The 21,640-nt window shown below is 41.9% G+C and overlaps 1 protein-coding gene and 1 long non-coding RNA gene across 4 annotated transcripts; one reads left to right on the top strand and one right to left on the bottom strand.

Annotated features, from left to right (window-relative positions):
* Positions 1-47: 47 nt before the first annotated feature.
* LOC146435814 (uncharacterized) lies at positions 48-10,669 on the top strand. Its single transcript, XR_014852391.1, has 2 exons — positions 48-4,827; positions 8,422-10,669. It is a non-coding gene; the product is annotated as an uncharacterized LOC146435814 (long non-coding RNA).
* PSMA3 (proteasome 20S subunit alpha 3) lies at positions 7,856-21,635 on the bottom strand. 3 transcript variants are annotated; one of them, XM_085061049.1, is made up of 12 exons: positions 21,560-21,635; positions 20,563-20,645; positions 19,845-19,968; positions 19,006-19,107; positions 18,811-18,884; positions 18,174-18,246; positions 17,172-17,237; positions 15,299-15,345; positions 13,555-13,622; positions 13,343-13,407; positions 12,901-12,992; positions 7,856-8,219 (listed from the first exon to the last, which is right to left on the bottom strand). In XM_085061049.1, the coding sequence occupies exons 1-11, from the start codon at positions 21,578-21,580 to the stop codon at positions 12,948-12,950; spliced, it is 768 nt and encodes a 255-aa protein (XP_084917175.1). In that variant the 5' UTR covers positions 21,581-21,635; the 3' UTR covers positions 7,856-8,219; positions 12,901-12,947. The 3 variants fall into 3 exon arrangements, with proteins under 3 accessions (XP_084917175.1, XP_084917176.1, XP_084917174.1); XM_085061050.1 differs by lacking the exon at positions 7,856-8,219 and adding an exon at positions 11,998-12,232; XM_085061048.1 differs by lacking the exon at positions 7,856-8,219 and having other exon boundaries at positions 12,810-12,992.
* Positions 21,636-21,640: the final 5 nt, after the last annotated feature.

Below are 21,640 nucleotides of genomic sequence, written 5' to 3'. Positions count from 1 at the left end.
GGACGGGGCGGGACCGCGGCGGCGGCGGTGGCGGTGGGGGCGGAGTCGGCGCGCGCGGTGCGCAGGCGCGGCGGCCGCGGCGTCGCCGGCGCCATTTTGTGCGCGGCTCTTTCCCATTTTAGGCCGCGGGAAGAGGGAGGAGCGGGAGCGGCCGTGGGATCGGCGGAGGGAGCGGCCGGGAGGCTCATCCCGAGCTCCCCTCAGGCCGCACCGTGTCTCTTCCCGGCGGTACGACCCCGCGGCCGGGTGTCGGCGGCGGCCTCGCCGGCGGTGGCGAATGGCGCAGGAGCGGGCCCGGCCGGAGCCGGAAGTGCAGCGGCCGCCATGGAGGCGGCGGGACCGCCCGCCGTGAGGGCGCGGAGCCGCCGGGGCGGCCCGAGCGCCCCGCAGAGACACGCCCGGGGTGCAGGTAGGGGCTGCCGGCCCGCGCCGCCTTCCCGCGGGGGAGGGCGCAGCTCCGCCGCCCTGCAGCATCGCCGTGACGCGTGTGGGGAGGGAAACCCAGCGGCTCTCGCTGCCCGGGCGCTTCTGCACCGTTCCCTCCGCAGGAAGACGGAGCACGGACAGGGATGAGCAGCGTGGAGGAGGCTGAGGGCTGTTTGTGGGAGGTGTGTGGGGTGTTGTAGTGCTATCTGGTCCTGGATGTGCAGCCTTACGAGAAAGGATAGTTGCACCTCTTGGGGTCTTCTGAGAGAATTTGGTTTTAAGAGACGAACTGTGACCTGTGTAAGTAGGAGTTACTGGCCGAAGGCTATAATAAAACTATATATTTTAACGTTAGCTTCACGTTTTGGCTATACGAAATTTCCCTTGTGGTTCACGGTAATATAGATGCATAGTTTTTATTCGGGAATGAAGAACATCTGTTTAACAGTGCTCACCTGAGCTACAAAACATCCCTCAGGGTTACCTAAAGCAACAGCGGGGGGAACGTTGTGTTAATTTGACAGAAATACTTCAGGTGTGGTTCCCATGTCAGTTTTGCTTTGAAGATGGTTTTTGTATTTTTTTAATTAAATCCTATGCTTTGGAAAGCAGCAAGTGAAGGGAGAGTTCTCTAGGCAGTTCAGTGAGTAGAGGTGTGTGGCACGAATAAGCTCTGAAGGTTTAACGAGGCATAAAGTACATGAGGCTTGTTTGGAATTGACTGCAGGTGAGGTCTGACTTGGAGGAAAGCTCTGAAATTCTGCTGTTTGTATCTGGGTTGTAAATACAAGGATGGTTGAGAGTCTGTTCAAAATGTCTAAAGGTTGAGGCATTTAGTGCTGAGGGAACTTTGGCTCTGTGCTGAACTTCTGCTTTATGCAGTGAATAAACAGGAGAGTATCTGAGGGGAGCTGGAGAGGGACTTTGGATGAGGGCATGGAGTGACAGGGCAAGGAGAGATGGCTTCCCACTGGCAGAGAGCAGCTTGAGCTTGGGCATGAGGAAGAAATTCCTGCCTGGGAGGCTCTGGCACAGGTTGCCCACAGGAGCTGTGTCTGTCCCATCCATGGAAGTGTTCCAGGCCAGGTTGGAACACCTTGGAGGAACCTGGGATAGTGGAAGGTGTCCCTGCCCATGGCAGGGGGGTTGGAAATGGATGATCTCTTTAAGGTTCTTTCCAACCCAAATCATTCTCAGATTCTACGATTTAGACTATATTATGTCTAACCCAAATGTTAACAAAACTTCCAAAATTCCGTTTGAATGTGAACTGCTGATCTCTCTGTGGAATGTGTTGGCCAAATCCTGGCTTGGATTGTGAGTGTTCCTGAGACAAGGTTTGTATCTCTGTGCTGAGTGTAGAACCGTTCAATAAATAACAGTTTGTGACCAAACTAATCAGTCTTGTTTCTGATTTCTAGCATAAAAATCCTGCCCCCATGGATGGAGCTCTTACAGCCAGCACAATTAGGAGGTTCATGGCACATCACCCACCGAGCTGCTGTGAGCAAAAGGACTTTATTTCTGTATAGCCAGTGAGCAGGAGAGGTGACTTGTTCTTTTTATGGTATTTTAAGCACCTAAGAATGCCCCATGGGCAGCTCAACACAGCACAAATGTTCTCACACAGCTTAGGGATGATGTCTGGTGTCATGGAATGAGAACGCTGTGCTTTTGGCAAGGCAGAAAAAGGGTCTAATTTTGGTATAAATAACTTTTCATTGGAATTTGAACTTTAGGACTCTGGAGTTACTCCATGATACTGAATTTTTTCATCCTAAATGTCAGTGTTAAGCAGCCCTGAAACTTGAAGCCAGCTTGGCTGTGCTGGATCCTTGCAACTGTTCCCCATCCCCCTGTGCAAACCCTTATAGGGAAATGGTGGAAGTAAGTGGAAGAAATGAGCAGAGGAGGTTGCTTTGGTGAGCCTTTTTATCGTGGCCTTTTGTGTTAACTGCACAAAGTTAACTCCTTAGAAGCTCTAGAGTGGGACAATCCCAGTAAGTCATTTTAGTATCTAATCTCTCTGTAAACAGACATACTGTGAAGTAGAAACATTTCATTTTTTAGATCATTGTTCAAAGCAGCAGTGGTTGTGTTATCTGTACTTTGTTAGTAGCAAAGGTCTTGGAGATGCAGCACAGGAGATTTGCCTGAGGAAATCCATTTGAGTCTTAGCTTGAGCAAATTAAAGGCTTCTTAATTTAAAAACAATTAAAAGCATTAAGGCACTCTTAAGCATGACACTGGTCATTGGTCACATGAAATTCTAAGTGATGGCTGTAAGTAAATTAGTAAAAATAATACATTTAAACACTTGAAAATGTGTTGTGTATTAGTTGCAGAATATACAGAAATGTTATCCAAAGTCTTTCATACAAGTGGTACTTGTTAAGAAAAAGCAAATTTAAGAATGTCTGTATTTTACAGTTCTCCTTATAAGAACAGCAGAATTAGTAACTGTTGAATGTATCACGTGGCTTCCTTGAGATCAGAGATAAAGTAAGAAGATTTCTGGGATAAGTAAGATGGTTTTATTCTGTTCAGTAATCACATACTGCTCTTGACATACTGCATTTTTTTGTAGATAAAAGAACTCAGAATACATGTATAATTGCAGCCAAAATACTGTAGAAATATTAAAAATATTGGATCTTATTCTAACATTGAGCTTCTTTCTACGTAATGCAGTAAAGTGATACCCTGACAGACTTTGCAAGTGCTCAGGAGACATTTAGTTTTTATTTTTATCTCCACTGTTCTTTTTTTTGTTTGTTTGTTTTCCTTTTTTTTTTTTTTTAATGCTCTTCCCCTTGGTGTTTCTATTCTGTAGTTAAATAGGCAACACTTTTCCAGCAGTGGTTCAGATCCTCTCTCCATGTGGAATTGCAGTATTTCTGTACAAATTAAGATCCCATGCTTCCCACAAAGCTTTATTACCTAAGTGATTGCAAACTGCTCAGAGGAGCATGGTAAGAAGTTATGAAATGCAGGTATAAAGAAAAAATCCAAATGAATGTGAAGTTGACAGCAAAAAACCTCAGCCAGTAATAGCTGGATTATAAAAATGAGAGATCAAACCTTTCCTGGTCATGGAGAAAATTGTGCTTCGCTGTTAAGCTATTAATAAGTTCCTTCATTTTTATAATCATGTGTGACAGAGGGAAAAATTAGAAAAAAAAAAGAAAAAAAAGAGTGAAACTTGTTAAATGCTTACTTACAGTATCCCCAGCTCTGGGCCATTCCTGTTGTCAAGTTCAGAAAATGGACATTTAATTATTCAGACATAACTTGATGCTGATTTTAACCATTTGCCTCTGAGGGTTCCCACTGAAGAAGACACAAAGTCTGGCAACCCTCAGGAAGCCTGAATTGATGCATCCACTGAAGTTCAGTGCTGATTTCTTGAATCTGGTCTGGGGATGTTCTGCAGCAGTGCAGTATCTTCTGGACATGAGTAATGATGAAAATATTGAAGACATAGAGCACTCAACCAGAAATACTTGTGTGAGAAAAATCTCAGAATTGGAATTCTTATCAGCTCTGCAAAAACAATACTCATTTTGAAGTTGCTTTTCCCAGTAACACCAGTAAAGTGATCTGTGCTCAGCTGGCCAAGCTCTTGGCAGCAGCCTCAGTGATCTCCAGGCAGGAACAGCCCCATTTTTCCTGAATAAACTATGCCCAGACTTTGTTGTGCTTGGTGGCTGCAGATCTGAGCTCCAATCCCACGTGTTCTCCAGTGTGTGCAGCAACCAGTGATGCATTAACTGAGTGTGGTGTTGGCAGCCCAGCACATCAGAGGAGTTGCAGTTCTCAGCTGATGGAGCTGCTGCTTCCCCCTGGCCCATGAGCTGTGCCATCCATCAGGCAATCTTTTAATGCCAGACAGAAAATGTTCCTTGTTTTAAGACTGATTAGGTAATCTTGTGTTTGGACAGAACAAGAGCTGTGTTGTAAAAGGCTATTTTTATTCTTTCTGGTATGTAATTTTATGATAGCTGACATATTTGTATCAAATGTTAATGTTGGCTAATTTAGGAACTGCGTGCTCATTGCCAGGGTTTACTTTAGCATGGATTCTAAAGCCAGTTTCTGCATGTTTTAGCACGTGGTGTTATCTGAATATAGATGTTTAATTTCTACTTTGTTGTCCAACAAAGGGATGCAGGATATGGAATTTGATTACAAATACACTGAATTTCTTGTATTATTTCTCAGGACTGCAAGTTCACGTTGGTGACGATAGTTGCAGCTATCTTGGGGAAGTCATGCAGTATTGCAGAACAACTGCACAGCACTGCAGAGAAGCTGAAGATTTGTGCAGCAGCTTTAATTTAGATGTGGCAAAGGATTCTGTCATCTGCAATCAAGTGATCAGTCTGTCTTTCAAAACTTGAAGTAGGTGCTTGAAGTCAAATGAGAATTTAGTTACTGTTCTGGGTAGCACTGTTCACTGGGCTGCTGAAGGAGAGTGTTTTTACATGTTTTTCAAAATAACACTTGGTCTCTGGATGCCAGCAGTAAAGGTGGAGGATTAGATCTCTAGCTCGACCTGTCATTAGTTCTCTTTCAGGCTTTCTGGATAACATTTTTCGTGGCAGGCACAAGACGCTGGTTAGTAGCAGAAATGTATCCTGAAGTGTACAGGCTGCAGCAGTGCATCAACCATTCCAGTATTGTAAACTTAAAATGTTTAACTCTCTGTGCTTTTTAACTGGCTTCCAAATTATCTCTGCAGCATGCAGCCTTTTTTCCTGGCTTCTGAGGTGTAAACCTTATTACTGATGGAAATTCTTTATCTGTGGAAGTTTTGATCTTTCAAGGGGAGAAGAGATGTTTTTTTCTACAGGATTAAAGGAGTAGTTTTGTGGGTAAATACAGTTACCCATCTACAGTTTGAATACATTTTATGTTCTTGAAATAAACCTAAATGGAACCACGTTTAAACTTATACCTGAATCTCTAAATATTCTGTATTCTAACAAAGTCAAATCTTTAGTTTATAATTACTGCTGCTTTAGTAAACTCCCATCTAAATAAAATGTACAGGGTACAACTTGAAAGTAAAACCCATGTGGGTTTGGGAGTGGCAATTACTTATTTCATTGCTATGAAAACCAAGAGGAGAAAAAGTCTTTGAAGTTTTGCAAGTTGTATTGGAAGAACCTTACTGCAGTCTTTTGAGTAAATTAAGATGCTGAAATAGAATATATTCCTCCTTAAATATTTAACTTCTAAGATCTACTTTGTAGCAACAGTGTGGTCATTTTTCAGCCTTTTGTGATACCACATTGGGACTAAATGTTCACTGAAGAGGTGTCTAATGCTTCCCATAGCTAACATGGGAATTGCTGCTGACATTGGAGAGCTGAAATAAGTGGTTGTTTCATGTTGGTATAGAGAATTAAGATTGGCTGGATTAATTTCTTTACCTGTGTTAGCAGATTCAGGGTCTTCTTGCTTTTCAGGAGTTTGAGTGATCTGAGCAATCTGAATTAAGAATCTTCCTTGTTTATCCTTTTATCCTACCTGTTGCTAATGTATCTCTTGAAAGGTTTTATCTTGAAAGGCTCTTTTTTTTCCCCCTGCCTCCTGTTAAGACTTTTTGCTGCAGAAGTAGCCATGTAGAAAAGCACAAGAAGGAAATGAAGTTCCTAGAAGCCATGTTCTCATATACCAGGGTCTGAAAAAGCTTGTGTAAGTGGCTTGTAGAGTTTGGATTTTTACTAAAATACATCTTTCTGTACTCATGGAGATAAAGAACAGGGTTCTAATACTGATGGTGAGTCCTTGGACATGGTCCACCTGCCAGAAATAGGGGTGTTTCAGGCTTGCCAGCACTGATAAGCTGGTGATTAAAGTAATTTATTGTTACAGATGCAGATTGTAGAGCAACGTGATCCAACAGGATCAGGACTGTTGCATGCACAGTCCTTCCTTGTAACCCTCTAGCAGCAGTGTGTCCCCCTGAAGCCTGTGTGTGTGTCACAGCCAGCCTGCAGCCTGGCACAGAGGGAAGCAGCAGCACTGCTCTTCAGCATGGCTGCTCAGCAAAAGAAAGCTTGTGAGGGCAGTGGTTACACAGCCTTTCTTCCAGGGCTTTTGCTTGTCCAAATTATTTCAATCACTTCAGGTTAATTTACTTTTCAGCCTCAGCTAAAGTCTGCAGTTGGTCAGTATTGATTCTTATTAAAAGTATTAATGCCCTCAGTCTTTTGAATTAAATGTTTTCAGCTGTAAGTAGCTGCTGTTGATGAGACCCTATGGTTCCGCCAGTGATTAAATTCTGATTTTTTTTCCTGCTCAGCCATCTTCTTCCAAAGCTATTTTTCATTTGTCTGTGTTGTTTGGAGGATACTATTACAGGTACCTCATTTCCAGGTGGCCAGGGAGTTGGCTGCCCAATCAACACTTAAACTGTGAATTAATTGCCAGGCTGTGCTGTTTGCAGGAGTTTGTACCTTCAGGGATGTGCTTTTCCCTGCAGTGCTCCCATGCAGTGTCACCTCATTAGCTACAGCTATAAACAGAGCCCCTGAAAGGAGCTGTGTTGTGTGACATCCAGAACTCTGACAGAGCAAAACACATGTCTTTTTGGAGGGTTTTATTATTCTGGATCAATGGAAGATGTGTTTGTGGGAGTGATCTGTCTCCTTGCAAACAGCACAACAGGGGGAAGCAGCTCTTATTAAACCAGCTGATGGAAAACATATTTAGCTACATTTTGGTTGTGCCTCAAACAGCATTTCAATTTTGTATCTATTCTTGATGCACATGGGAAAGTGTTTGGGGAAAACAGGCTCTCTCTTGGTGGGCTTTGTTAACTCTGGAAACACCTGGAGTTGGAACTGAAACTGAGCTTTAAGCATTCTGCTAAAGTAGTTTTGCTTCCTGTGCTGCTCTTGTCACCTGTTAATGCAGTCTAATGTAATAAGTCTCTGTTCTTTCTGAATGTAATGAAAGGAGCAGATTTCCTGCTTTTCTAAAATCCTAACAAACCAGATAAAATTTAGCTTCCAAAAATTTAGGCATCACTTGGGTGGGTTTTGGGGAGGTGTGTGTGTGTTTGGAAATATCAGCTTTTGGGTGAATTTACTATAATTGAACCTACTCTTAATCTGGTAAAATTGGACTCCTAATGACTGATTTTGGATATGCAGACAGTATGTGTACCAAATCATATTTAATTTTATGCAGCAATAAAACACCCCATGTTCTGACTCTTTGATTGGCCTGTTTTATCACATTACCTAAAATGGTATTTTCAGTGGGCAGTTCCTACACTCTTTAGGGGACACTTCAGGGGATTTAATTTTCTTCCTGTATCTGAAGATACGCATGTGTTTGGACTACACACTGTATGATGCTGCTGCCTGCTGTATTCTAGTTGTCCATTTTTGGTTGGCACAGCAACTCACAAGAACCATTTTTAAACAACTGTTTCAGAGTCCTTTAATAGCAATGTACTGAAGATGAAAGAGCACTCTGTGGGGGTGGCTGCATCCATCTGGAAATAGGAGACTTGGTTTGAGCTTGGTTGTAGATCCTGTGTTCTAAAATACTAGAATGTATTTACAGTAAGGCAAGGCTTAACTCTTCTACCACTTGTTTTCTGCAACTCTGTGTAATTGGACATAATAGGCAGCAAGATGCTCTATAATGGAAAGTTACAAGCAGTTGGTGCCTCGAAATAGCTCTCAATTCTTAAGTAGAAGTAACTTCCTTGCAGCATGTAACTTGAAAAACTGGTGGGTGGAGGAAAAGCTGGTCCTTGTCTTACAGACATGCAACTGAAAGAAGAAAATGAGGGGGAGAGAACAGAGTCTGTGCTGTAATTTTGGCGCAATTACAGCGTCAGAATTGTCATGACAATCATAACTATTTTTCTCTTCGTAATCTTGAAACCGTGTACTTCATTTTAAGGTCATGATAAGATGCGCTGTCAAATTCACTATTTTGTGTTTCCTTCTATGGCTGTGGTTTTATCTTCAGGAAGAGACTTGCAAAACAGCTCTGGAGTTGTTCCAAATCCCCTTCCTTAAGGGTGCCTGGGACTGCACAGCCAGAGAGCATCCCAAGCAGTGCTGCATCCGCACCGACAGTCACACTCTCAGCATGTGGGGCTTTAACCTCAGGCCACCAAGCTATTTTTGGTGATGAGAAGTTACAAATGAATGACCCAATGCTTGGCATACTTCAGATCTGCATGAGACACATTCTGTTTGGAATGTTTCCTTTCTGAGAGTCAGCACCAAATACAGATGAGTAGTATTTCTTTTGGAGATGGCCTCGTGGATGTCTGCCACACAGGAAATTTCACATACGGGTTACTTCTAAGAGTCTTGCCATCATTTCATCAGCAGTACTAGCAGTTGTAAAGAGGATATTATCCAAGCCAGTAACTTTTATGGCTATATTAAAGTAGCATAAAATTAATTATCTTGATGCAATAGCCTAAACTTGCTTTTTCAACTCTGCAAGTGCAATTTCACATTCTAAAATCTGCTCTCGTGCAGTCATGGAGATGGATGTAACCAAACTAGATACTGAAGCCTTTTGTTTGGTAATTTGTCACCTGCAGTTCACCAAGTCCCTTTCTTAATTCTCTTGAACAAAGCTGCTGTTACGTTGGCTTGCTGACTAAATAATTGTACCAGGGAATGTGACATATCCAGCCTGAATAAATAGCAGAGTAGTGATTCATCAGGTACTGAGTAACAGCCAGTGGACGTGTGAGAGTTAAGGAGGAAGCATCTTACTGAACAGGCTACTCTTGTGTCATTGTTGGATCTACACTTCTAAAACACTCCTTGGGTGGAGGGATGACTTTAAGCTAAGAGATTACTTGGTCTATCCTCTCTTCCTTCCTGGTGTTCTGTTTGAACCCTGTGCTTTGGCTCTTCAGCAACAGAATATGCCATTGAAACTCTGAGCTTGAAGTGTTTCAGCATGGCAAGAACTGCAGTTATGCATTCCAAGTGGGTATTTAATTTTCTGCTGTATTATGTGTTCCCATAAATGGCCAGAGCAGGACAAAGTAGGTTAGTTGTGGAGCCTGAAGCAAGCAGTGCTGCTTTTCTGCTATCTTTAGATCTGAAACTTCCCAGTGCTTTGGGCAGAAATAACCCAAGCAAGACACTTAGAATCACCTCTTGCTCAAATCTCCAATTCAGAAGATTTTATCCTGCCATTTATTTGCCTTGCAAAGCATTTTCCCATTTTAGTTACACTGAAGTTATAATTGACCATTTTCAAGCCAGCTGTAAAAGCTAATTTTAATTTTAGGGAAGGGGATGCAAGCTCTACTTCTGTAGGAAAGCATGCTGCCTTTCAAACCTTTGTGTTGGTTGCCTGATCAGGTGGTGTTCTCTGGGCTTAAATCAAACTCTTGTCCTTGGATGTTGTTTAAACCTGGAGTGTAATGGAGTGTCTACAACAGAGCCAAAATTTTTTCCCCCACAAGTCCTGTAATTACAAACAGAGCCTCTGCTAAATGTAAAGTTTTGAGGTTTTTGCAATTTAATATTATTCTCTCATTTTGGAACAGATCTAGTCCTTAAATAATCTCAGATCTAGCTTGAGCCCTTCTGGAACTTGTTCACCACGTGACTTGCCTCACACAGCTCTGTATATTTAGAAAAAAAAAATGGGCTTCAACATTTAATTAAAGTTCAATCATGCTTTGCTGTCCCACTGCATTTTTTATTCTTTATTTGGTTAGTGTGGCCATAAGTAGCCACTTCCTTCTTTTTGAAAGAGTTCTTCCCCTGCTCAACTTCACTGTTTGACATAGCAACAAGTAAATATTTCTTCTCAGTAGCAAAACTCATTATATCTTCTGTTAAGCCTATCAGCTATAGACTAAATTAGTGAAACATTACGATGGCTAATGCACTACTGTATAATTATAGTTTAATCATTGTTAAGTAACTAACTTTGAATTAGTTAGTTACTTGTTAAATACAGTGTGGTTGTCTCAGGGAACTGCCAGGTTACAAAAATAGCTGCCACAGGGGGGTTGCAGTAGTTTTCTGCTGGAATGAGTCTCTCTGGGCTAGAAATCTAATGTTCCTGGGCCTTGTTGACAAGAGGTAGCAATGCTGAACTTAGGATCAAAAAAGAACTCTGCTAGTTTTCTGTCTCTAAAGGGAAATTTTGGTATTAAAATAGCTTGTTTAGTTATTTTCCTGCTCTTTTCCTCCTTGATTCCCCCCTCCTGAATAAAAGCAAATTTCTCTACCTTCTAGTGCTCAATTTTCTTTTTCTTTCCCAATCTGCAGTCAATGGAAAAGAGTTGGGTTTTTTTCCTTACCATACCATTTTCATCAATAGGCTGAGCTCTGATAAATTAATTACTAAATTTGGAAGATAACCTGACAGTAATAATCATCTTGGTATTATTTAAATAAATTTTGCCATGACAGGCAAGACACTGGGCAGCACTTTGCATATGCTGCTATCCACAGCCTCCTGAATTGCTTCTCATGGGACTTTTTGCTTGTTGTGAACAGGTATAGAAAAATTAGAGTGTAGATCCTCAAAGGAGCTTTTTAGATTGCTGTGCTCTCCAAGAAGTAGTTATTTGGAAGTTTTGGATAAACAAGTAGGTGCCTATGCTCCTACCTCTTATGTTCTTACACTGATGATGTTCTTACACTGAAGAACATCTTCCTTCAATTTTGTCTAATTACACACAGTTCTTCTCACTGTACCCTGAAACCTGGCTGTGAGTGTTATTGTTCCTGTCCCTAATTGTGACTGGCTGTCACTGAAAGGATTAGAGGGGTGGATGGGTGTGTGTAGCCACACAAGAAGGGCTTTCAGTTTCCCTTTAGCAGTTGAGAGCATGGTGCTAAAAACACCAAGGTCATGGGTTTTGATCCTGGACTTGATGATCCCTGTGGGTCCAACTCAGAATATACTGTGATTCAGCGATTTTAGGAACAGAATCAAGACCAAATGAAGAGAATCAGGCAGCTCCTTGCTGCTGTACCCAGGGAGTGGCAGATCAGCCTCAGCTGATGCTTTAGGGTGCTGCTGAGGAGTTTCCTGACTCAAAGAGCTGAGTCAGCAGGAAACTGCAGTAGTAAATTCAGTCTGGAGCCATGGAACACGGAATTCCAGGCTGACTCAGTGCAGCAGCTGTTACTGTTGCCTCAGGAGGAGGCACTGAAGGAGGCTGCCTGTCCTGGCCATGACTAATGCTGGCTCAGGCTGCTCCCATCTGTCCCAGCAGCCTCCAAAAGCTCTGCCCAGCTGGAGAGGCAGCAGTTCAGGTAGTACTGAGTACTGAGACAGAGCCATCCCTCTCTGTTGCCTCTCCCACATCACAAGAAGGAAGTAGAACATGTGCTTTGTAATCCTGGTACAAAGGAGACTGGAGAAGGCCAGGTGTTTTCCAAACTAGCTCTATAAAAATAAAGCTGTAAGGGAAAGCTGCTGTTTTAAGGGTTGGGGCACATGACTCTGTAGTCCTAAAACTGAGGAGTTTGATGCTTTACATAAATATGCATTAGCAGGGCCATTAGAATTTTAACTGCATGTACAAAGAAGACTTCAATTTTAACAGAGTTTTAAGGTGGTGAACAGAACCATTTATTACCTTATAGAATCATATGGGTTAGAAGGGGCCTTAAAGATAACCTCCTTCCACTCCCCTGCCATGGGCAGAGTCACCTTCCACCAGAGCAGGCTGCTCCCAGCCCCATCCAACCTGCTGTTTCAAAACTTTGAAATGACCAGAATAGGCAGTCTGTTTTCCTAGGAAGTGGGGAATGACAGCAGCAAAGCTTGTTTTCAACTTCTGGAAAGGTCAACAATTGATAAAGCTGATTCAGAAGTGTGTTAAGAAACTGCAGCTGAATAAAAGAGTTTAAAAATAGTTCAGCTCTTCAAGCATTAATTCCAGTTATATTGCTTAATAGATCTCACAGCTTTAGAACTTAACACAAGCACTGTTTTAAATTGAATTAGTTTTTAATTCCTCCTACTCCTCCACTAAGCCTAGGCTTAGTACTTCAGATTAAAATTCCTTTCCTTGACCTCCTGGTTGTTACACAGGCTGCTTGCAGTTGTCAGCTGTGCACATCACCTTAAACTGTAACCTGCTGGTTAGAGTTAGCCATGTTCTCTTCTGCCAAGAACAATCACAGCCTGTGGCTGTGAACAAACTGCAAATTGTGGTATTGGTTAATCAAGGAATAACAGAGTACTAGTTTTTAATATTCAACTATGCAGCATAAACACTTCTAAGCAGGTATTTTTCTGTGCATAGCCTGGCTCAAATGGAGTGCTGTGGGAAGCAACAGCAGCCTGATAATGTCTTAAATGCCTGTTTAGGTACAGTTGCTGGCCTATACATTTTGAAATAAAAGCTAACAGACAGTAAAATGGAAAATTTATTAGTGCAAGTTGGTCAGTCTTCCAACAAGTACATAATAGCATCCCATGCTTAATGCATTATAAACAAACCTGGTCTAAGATAAGAAAAGTCGAACTTGTTTTGGAGTAACAATGTGTTACATATTGTCATCGTCTGATTCATCTTCCTCTTTCAAAGATTCCTGTTAAAAAAACAAGTGTAATTAAAAAATAGTTTAACAGTTATTTTGTAGGCTGGATTATAAAACAAGTTTTACTGTACATCACAACCCTCTCACTCTGTCCACAGTCTTGTAGTTAGCAGGACAGTTCCCATCAATACATTTACTTTTGAAGGAGAAAGACACCACTTGTGGCAGCCCCTGAATAGTTTCTGAGAGCAGGAACTATCCCTGGGTTACACTGTAGCCTTCACTACTGTCCCACCCCAATAACACCAGCTGAAGGGATGTGTGTTGGGATGATACATTTTCCAGGCATCACAACACTTGATCAAGTAAAGCACTGAGATGACACCGAAGTCACACCTTACCTTGGCATATTTTTCTGCTTCTTCTCTGATGTCTTTGGGAACAATTTCATGTTTTCCATTGGTTACTGCCAATAAAAAGAGTATGTCTTAATTACAATTCACACAAAGACACCCTGACATACAGAGTGAATTTAAGAAGCAATGTTTTACATCAGTTACAAAAAGTTATATATTTTCTAGAGTGCTTTATAAAAATTACAGAAATGCATTACTTTCTCCAACCCAGCTGAGTTCCAGCTCGAAAGCTTTATCCTTTACTTCATCGTGAACTATGTAGATTCTGAAAGGAACAGACAAAGTACAGATTAGAACAGATTGACCAATAGGCTAAATATACTTTGTTCCTGTCACAGATTTCTTCTGTTAAAGTACACTTATGATTAATAGAAGCTCTCTCTGTGCCTTGTCCCCACTAAACACCATCAGAGAATTTTCCAGGCTTAATTGCTAGTCTAACAACACCTTAAATCATTACAGCTCAGATGAAGGTTGAGATGTTCAAGTTACCCTAACTGGAACAAACATAAAGATTTAGATATTGCAGAGCCAAAGCTGCATCTTCACTGCCTGCTTCTGCTAGATAAGTTATAATAGAGCTTGGAGAGTCCTGCATTTCCCCTGTAAATCTTACTTCAGTTTACACTTAACACCAAATCCCAGCACCACAGTATCTTGTGTCTAATAAGAAGTCTGTACATAAGATTTCCATGTGTGGTGCTTATGGCAAACATGGAAATGGGAATTTAAACTCCAAGTGGTATTACAGCATACACAGTGCCACCCAGACCAGTAAAATCACTGCTTAGGCTGTGGGACAGAAATGTTACACTGCAATAACAAAACTGATTTGATTCATCCTGGTGTTGAGTCCTATGGCAGAACGTGGAAACAAACTGGAACAATCCTGACCTGAGACACTGAAAAGAGCAGAACTCACAATAACCTGTGAGTTCTCTGTTTGCAAAGGCTCTATTTTGTATTTCTTAGTTTGCTTCAGAAAGCACTAATTAAGTCAGAAGTTGAAAAATACCAGCTCTTCCTACCAAACATGGAAACCCTGGAGGAACCAACATGAAAACCCTTCAGCACCACAATGAGTACTTCCAATGGAAATATTGTGAAACAAATAAAAAGACTGAAGTGAACATTGGTGTCCAGGGAAATACCACTCTGCTTATAGACCCTCCTGTCTCTGTTAACTGAGGTGATCTATAGGCGTTTCTTATGAGTTCAGCTGGTTACAAGCCTCTTGCAATGAAGTGTACCTTCACAAGCTGCTGAAGAAATCCCTGCTCTGGACTGTGCCTAGTATTTTAGGTTTAAAAGTTATTAAATCTTTGCTGTCTTGCTAAATGCTACTAAGGAGCTGAATTTGAACTGAAAAACAGAATTCTGTCGGATTATGAGTTTAGGCAGAAGCAGAACTAGAACAGAAGTATTTTCATTATTTGAAAATGTCTAATAATACAGCTATGCTGCATATATTCCTTTAAAGAAGTTCTATTTTGCTTCTTTCCCAAGCACTCGAGTCTTTTTTTTAGGCTGGGTCCAAGACCACAGCATCATTTGTGAGCAGCTTCTCTCTGAAGCATCAGGTCATTGTTCAAACAACTCTTACTTCAGAACCAGGACAACAGGAAGTTTCCCCTCATGTGTCACCTGGTTTAAAGATTTTAAAACTAGGGATAAGACTCAGACAATTTAACCTTTACTCGACTGGTGCTACAAGCTGCCCCTATGAAAAGTAGATTATAAAAAGGCGTATTTTTCACATCCGTCAGCATCTGAGTAGCACATCCCATCTCACAAGAAGAAAATACCAGGGTCAGCATCAGTACTCATCTAATAGAAATAACACCTGATGCTCAGTTTAAAAGGAACAGCCTCAGTTTGAAACCAAAGCAAGCTCATCAGTACAGATTTTTGTCCAGTTGGAAAAACAGGTTGGAGACTTACATTTTTGCAACTTCTTTAACAACATCACGGCAGGTCATTTCCTTCATCTGTAGGCAAAAGAAACACAGCTTAACACAGTATAATATCTTCCCCAAGGCCAGAACAGGAGAGGCTGTGCAGTTGCCTAATGAGCTTCATGTTCAGTAGTCAAAGTAACAGAAAGACCAGAACCACATTTCTTCTCTACAGTGCAGCTTTCAGCCTGCTCTATGCAAGTCATTCTTCCAGGGGAGAATATTAAACTGAAACATTCTAGGAAAAAAACTATTACTTGGAAATTCCCCTGTTTAAAGCATTCATCAGCTGAAATCTTAGAAGCTACACAGGTGATGTTGGCATCCTAAAAGCTTGACTTGTTCCTAGATGCTTTATGCTCAACTGATACAAAATAACCACATGGGAGAGGCACTGTATTTTCACATGTAATACTTGTATTCCTTCTAGGCAGCACAGTAATACTTTTGGTCTTACCAACATTTTATGCAAGCAATTTTGGGTTTTAAGTAATGCCCCAAGAGAAGAATATTGTTTAACAACCAACTGCCTGCCTGAGCAAGGCATCAGCATCTCATTTCATGTTTTCTCAGTTATATCACAGTCTTTTGGCACCTTCACATTTAATCAGAATAAAGTCTGATGCAAATTTCCATGACATAATAAACTTACGTTTTATAGGTCAACTTTTCTGGCCTATGAAGCAGTAATATATTCTTCTGTATTTCATTCATGCAATTTACCATCTCTTCCAATTCCCAAAATGTTTTCAAACCCTTAGTATGGAAGGTAGTAATGAAAGTAAATGATTTTAACAGTTTTATCCCAGGAGTTAATCACGATCACATCCATGTATCAAAAAGTTGTACACAGCATCAGAGCTGCAGGAGATGAAGAGATTAAAGAAGTCTCTGCACAACTACAAGTTTTCCTACAGCTGAATTTAAAGACATGAAATGCAAGAGATGTGATCAGTGCAGGGTTTTTCTTCTTGCACCCTCAGGAAGTTCTAGTAATTCACATTATTAACTGCAGAAGTTTTTGAAAATCCCAGCACTGCACAGAAAATTAATTATTTGGAGTAGATTGTGTTACCCAACACAGCAGTCTTTTGCCAATGTGCACACAAGGAAATTGAAATGATGATTTCCCAGATGCCAAAATCCCAGTATAAAGATCAAATGTTCATGTAGGCTTCTTACCTTTAATTTGGTATTCAAGCATTTGAACCAGATTCAAAACTGAGTGAATCAAGTGTAGGAACATTCTAATTTTTCTTGTAATTTTTTAATCATGGTGCTACAGCACCAGAAATAGACTATTCTTAAAAACATAATTATCATATAAACTCTGAACCTTTCCATGAACAGCTGGGACATCCCTCTGCAGACCAAAATAAGGTGCTAACAGAGGATCACATAAAAATTACATGAGACAGAGCAGGAGAAGGATTTGGTTCTATGTTGTCTCCAACTCCAAGGGTGTCAGATAGTAAAACACATGAGGAATATGGAAATCTTTCAGCATTCTATGATTATTTCAATCAGCTTAAGGGACACTTCAATGCCTTTTGGTAGTCTTCTCTCCACAGACCAGTTTGTCCTTAACAAGAGCAGCCTTTTTGAACTTGTTCAACAAAAGAATTATTTAAAACCTTCGGGAAAAAATAGATGCAGCATTCTGCACAGTGCTGCCCTGTGGTTTTCATTCAGAATGAAATACTTTTATATTCACTCACTTACTTGGCTCACTGGCAAATGTACAAGGAAATATTTCATCAACTTCTCCTGCATTTTATATATTTTATGCACCCAAAAGGTAACATAATAAGCCTGGACTATTTGTCTTGGGACAGCACAATGACACTGTTCCACCATACCTGAAGTTTTTCTATCTCTGTTTTCGCAGCCTGCCTGGCTTTACCAATGGCACACCCCCAATAACCCTAAAAAAAGAAGAAACACACAATATGCAGATTTAATTAAATATTAGACACTCTACAGCTCTTCCTGTCACTTAGCATATGACAACTCCACCGTGCTCACAGTGAGAGGCTAAACATAGTAACCTTGGTATTGTTTTCCCTTGGGGCAAATCCCCAAATTGCTGAATAAAGCCCAATTACCACATCAAGTACCACCACTGTTGATGGAAAAGAGAAATGCTCAGTAATTCCTGGACAGAAACTTAGCAGCTCAAAATGTTGTAACAAGATGTTTTTAATTGCTGTTACAGTAAATGGAAGAATAAAGTAGGATTATTTGAAGAGAGAAGTTCTACAGGAACTACAGAAGTTCTACAGGACCAAAAAAAACCCTAAACCCACCTACTGGGAAAACATATTTGAAGTGTAAGCACATAAAAATCAAGCACATCTATTTCCCTCAGCAGCTATGGTACTGGATATATTGCAAGAAAATTTTTAAAAATTTTAAAACAGTATGAGTGTGTATCAACCTGTGTGTAACACACAGCTGAAAATGCAGCACTAACAACAGTTAACAATATCTATTTTGATTTGACTTGCTGTTGGTAGCCAGGGCCAGAGGAACAGCCCTCTCCTACCTGGAGTATTTACTGAAGGGGGTCTCACTACAATACTTGCCTTTTTAAGGCAGTGCATGGGAGTTTTCACTGGAGGAATGAACTCCAAATTTCTGAGACAAGCTTTGAACTCATTTCTCAGACTGTACTTCTAAGAACTTCACAATGTGTGTTTAACAAGGACATGCAAATGAGCAGCAGTGACTCACCACAGATCTTGCCAGGCAAAAGGAGAAAACAACAACAGCTCTTTTGGACCAACACTTAGTATTTTCCTAACTGGGAACTTTTAAAAGGGGAACTTATGGTAAGATGGAAATATTTTTGACACACTCACGTATGAAACTCCTGATGGATCAATCATGTATAGCTGTGCACCATCATCACTATCATAGGACCCCAACATGAAACTGGAGGAGAAAAGATAAATTAAAAACTTTTCTTCTGCCAACACACACAGAATTAGAGAGACTATACCAGTTCAGGTTTCTTACACTCTTTCCTGGAGCAAAACTCCTACTTGTCCTGCTACACTCTATTGAGCAATTTTTCTCAAAACAGCACCTGCACGTTGCCAGAAACGTTTATCAGTAATTTGGCAGCATATCTGTTTATCAGTCCCTTTGTACTGAACCACACAGTAGTTGTAATCTGCTCTTTAGGTGTCAGGGCAAGCAGGATGATTGCAGAGCAAAGTTCTGCTTTCACCACTGTCACAGACTAAATGGCACAAACCCTTAAACTTTAAACACAAGGGACAAATTGACAAGCTCTGTAGAAGCCTGAGAGTGTTATGGGAATCTGAATTCTTCACCTGAGCTTTTACACACACACAGAAAGAAAGGGGAAGGGAATCTTTAGGAGATAAACTGTGGGTTACTAATTCCAGGTTTCAAAAAAGAACTCAGACAACCTAAGTAGTTCCAGCAACTGTGAACCAAAAGATATTTACAAATAGTGTCAGTAAGACTCACCTGCAGCCAAAAGGCCTGACAGCACTGTACAGGGTGTAGGCATGCACATACATGGCCACTCTGTCTGCAAGATGCTGCGTGGAAAAAGGAAAAACAAAACATCACAAACCCTTATTTACAGAAACAAGAATTAAAATTTAATTCTCATGTCAAGAGTAAAAGCCAAAAACCCTGAGAACTGCACTGCTGAGTTACCTTCAGGGGGATGTCATAGCCATAGTTAGACCTAAAGTTGGAAGCCTCTTCCCGGGCGATGTCTGCCAAGGAGCGAGCATCTGCCAGCAGCCCCGCGACTGCCTGCAGAGAGAGAGAGAGAGAGAGAGTGTCACCAGCACAGACACACCTGGCAGCAACTCATGACAGTCACTGCCATGGGAGTTCAAACTGCCCATCTGCCACCAACCTCAAAACACGGCAGTGGGATGATATATTAATAGAGTTTTTCTCTAGGAAAATCAATAATCAGAGTTACCTTCACGTTAATTATCATCTCACGCTTTACCATGACTACACCAAGCCATGACTAAAGAATACTTTGTGTCATGTGTATTCAGCAGGTTTCAGGCTTTGCTGTCACACAGCAAGCACTCCTTGATACTATTCTAACATCACTAGTATGAACAAGCCATACACCATACACCACTCTTTATGGAATTCAGGTGATTCCCACGTTGTTGAGAAGAAAATCTCATATGCAGCATGTTTTCCCTTAACACACCTCATCTGGTAACTGTGTAAAAAAGTACCATTTTAACATTTGTGTTTATATTTACATACAAGTTTGAACAACTGGAAAAGCATTTCTAAATATTTAAAACAGCCTCAATCTTCTATTTTAAGTTTGGATTTTACTTACGTATTCGTGCAAAGAACAAATTACAGAAAACAGTAAAAAACCCACTGGCATTTCTGACTTTTATCATTATCATTACTTTCTTAATCTACTTATTCTTGATTCTCTGATTCATAAATTCCTCCTTTTGGAAGGAGGTCCCTTACAATTTCTGCAAACCCAAAATGAAACGGCACCTTACCATCCCAACGTGTCGGTCGACATTGAAGAGGCGTTTGTTGGAGCCCTCTTCATAAAGCTTGGACAGCACTAATTTCTCTACTCCAAAGACAACACCATCTTTGCATCTTATCCCAATTGCTGTACTGAAAGACAAGAAAAATGTCAGTTTCTCACACACTGTGTAAAATACGTAACACAGAATTACTGAGACAGAAGAAACAGTGACATGATTTCCCCCAAAGTAAGTTTGTCACAACTCCACTTTAGCACTGAAGACAACAAAGGGGTGGAACTAAATCTTTAGGGTCCCTTCCAACCCAAACCATCCTGTGATTCTAATCCTTATCTGGAGCCTGTGGCTACAAGCAGAGCCCTGAGTGACCCCCAGTCATGCCCTGACAATCCATCCTGCTGCCCCTAAAGCACAGCTGGGATTTTCACCTCCCAGCATTCCTTCACACACTCCAGGGAACACAGACACTCCCAGAGAGCTGATGCAGCTTCAGCAGCCCTTGGATGTCCTCCATTTCTTGAGGAATCCCTGGGAAGCTGATACACATTTACAAGGCCCTGAGCATGTCAGTCTTTCAGTGCCTCAATCCACATCCCTAAAATGGGCTTTTGGATCACAACTCATTTTACCACCACAATTTCACCTGCAATGCCCTAATGTTTCTCTAGTGCAACAACACTGCTTTAAAAGAAGCAGATATTTGATGCAGATATTTGTATCTTACCTGCTATTCTCCACAGCTTTCATAGCATATTCCACTTGAAACACTCTGCCATCTGGAGAAAACGTGGAGGCTGACAGGTCGTACTGAAGAAGAAGACACAATACTCAGGAAGAAAAAACCACATTATATCACAGCATTTTCAGATCAAGTCTATTTTTTAAAAAAATTCAAGACTCTCACTGCCAGAGATGGTGTGATGTCCCCAGAGCAGGCTGACCCCCTATATAAAATAGAGGCACAGAAGAAAACAGACTAAAATCCAGGAGAGGCCATTTCATCAGTGCTGGATGAACCCACACTGCAAATCCCGTCAGTTCAGACACTGCACGGATCTGAAATCACTGAGCATTACACAATACTCAAAAGCTATGGGAGCTTTCTGTCTGCCTTCACATTTCACGGAATCTCAGAATGGTTTGGGTCGGAAGGGAGCCTAAGGATCATTCAATTCCACCCCTGCCATGGCAGGGACACCTTCCTCCATCCCAGGTTGCTCCAAGCCCCATCCAGCCTGGCCTGGGACACCTCCAGGGATCCAGGGGCAGCCACAGCTTCTCTGGGCACCCTGTGCCAGGGGATCAGCACCCTCACAGGGGTGAATTTCATCCCAATATCAAACCTAGGTTTTCCCTCTTTCAATTCGCACCCATTACTCTTTACCATATCACTACAGCTCCCGACCAAGAGTCTCTCCCCTCCTTCCCTGGAGGCCCCCACTAATTTAAACACATGGGTCGCAGGGATAGATCTGAACTGCACAGCAGTGTACATGCAGAGGTGTACAAAAGGTATATTCTGCCGCCGCCCGCCCCGCCCCGCCGCCGGCTCCCCGGGCCTGCCGGGCCGCAGTGACTCAGCCGGCCGCAGCGCCCCGGGGCCGCCGCGCCGCGCTCTCTGGCGGCACAGGGCAGCCCCCGGCCGGGCGGGGCTGTCCGGGGCGGTCGGTGTGTCGCGCTGTCCCGTCCCGCGGCCCGCGCTGTCCCTCCGCCGCACTCACCCCGGTGCCGATGGAGCTCATGGCGGCGCCGCTCGCAGCCCGTCCCGCGCCCACCGCCCAGCAACGCGCGCTCCTATTGGC

The sequence above is a fragment of the Lichenostomus cassidix genome, chromosome 5, assembly GCF_008360975.1.
Source record: "Lichenostomus cassidix isolate B80296 chromosome 5, HeHo_3.0, whole genome shotgun sequence".
In the NCBI taxonomy this organism is placed as follows: domain Eukaryota; kingdom Metazoa; phylum Chordata; class Aves; order Passeriformes; family Meliphagidae; genus Lichenostomus; species Lichenostomus cassidix.
This window is presented reverse-complemented; position numbering and strand designations above follow the sequence as displayed.

What these genes read in the sequence shown, in the direction of transcription:
- PSMA3 (XM_085061049.1), bottom strand. Translation starts at nt 21,580, where the DNA reads ATGAGCTCCATCGGCACCGGG. An exon ending in GTCAGGCCTTTTGGCTGCAG is followed by an intron (nt 18,247 to 18,810) that starts GTGAGTCTTACT and finishes TTTCTCCTCCAG; the next exon opens with TTTCATGTTGGGGTCCTATG. An exon ending in CAGAGATAGAAAAACTTCAG is followed by an intron (nt 15,346 to 17,171) that starts GTATGGTGGAAC and finishes TTTTGCCTACAG; the next exon opens with ATGAAGGAAATGACCTGCCG.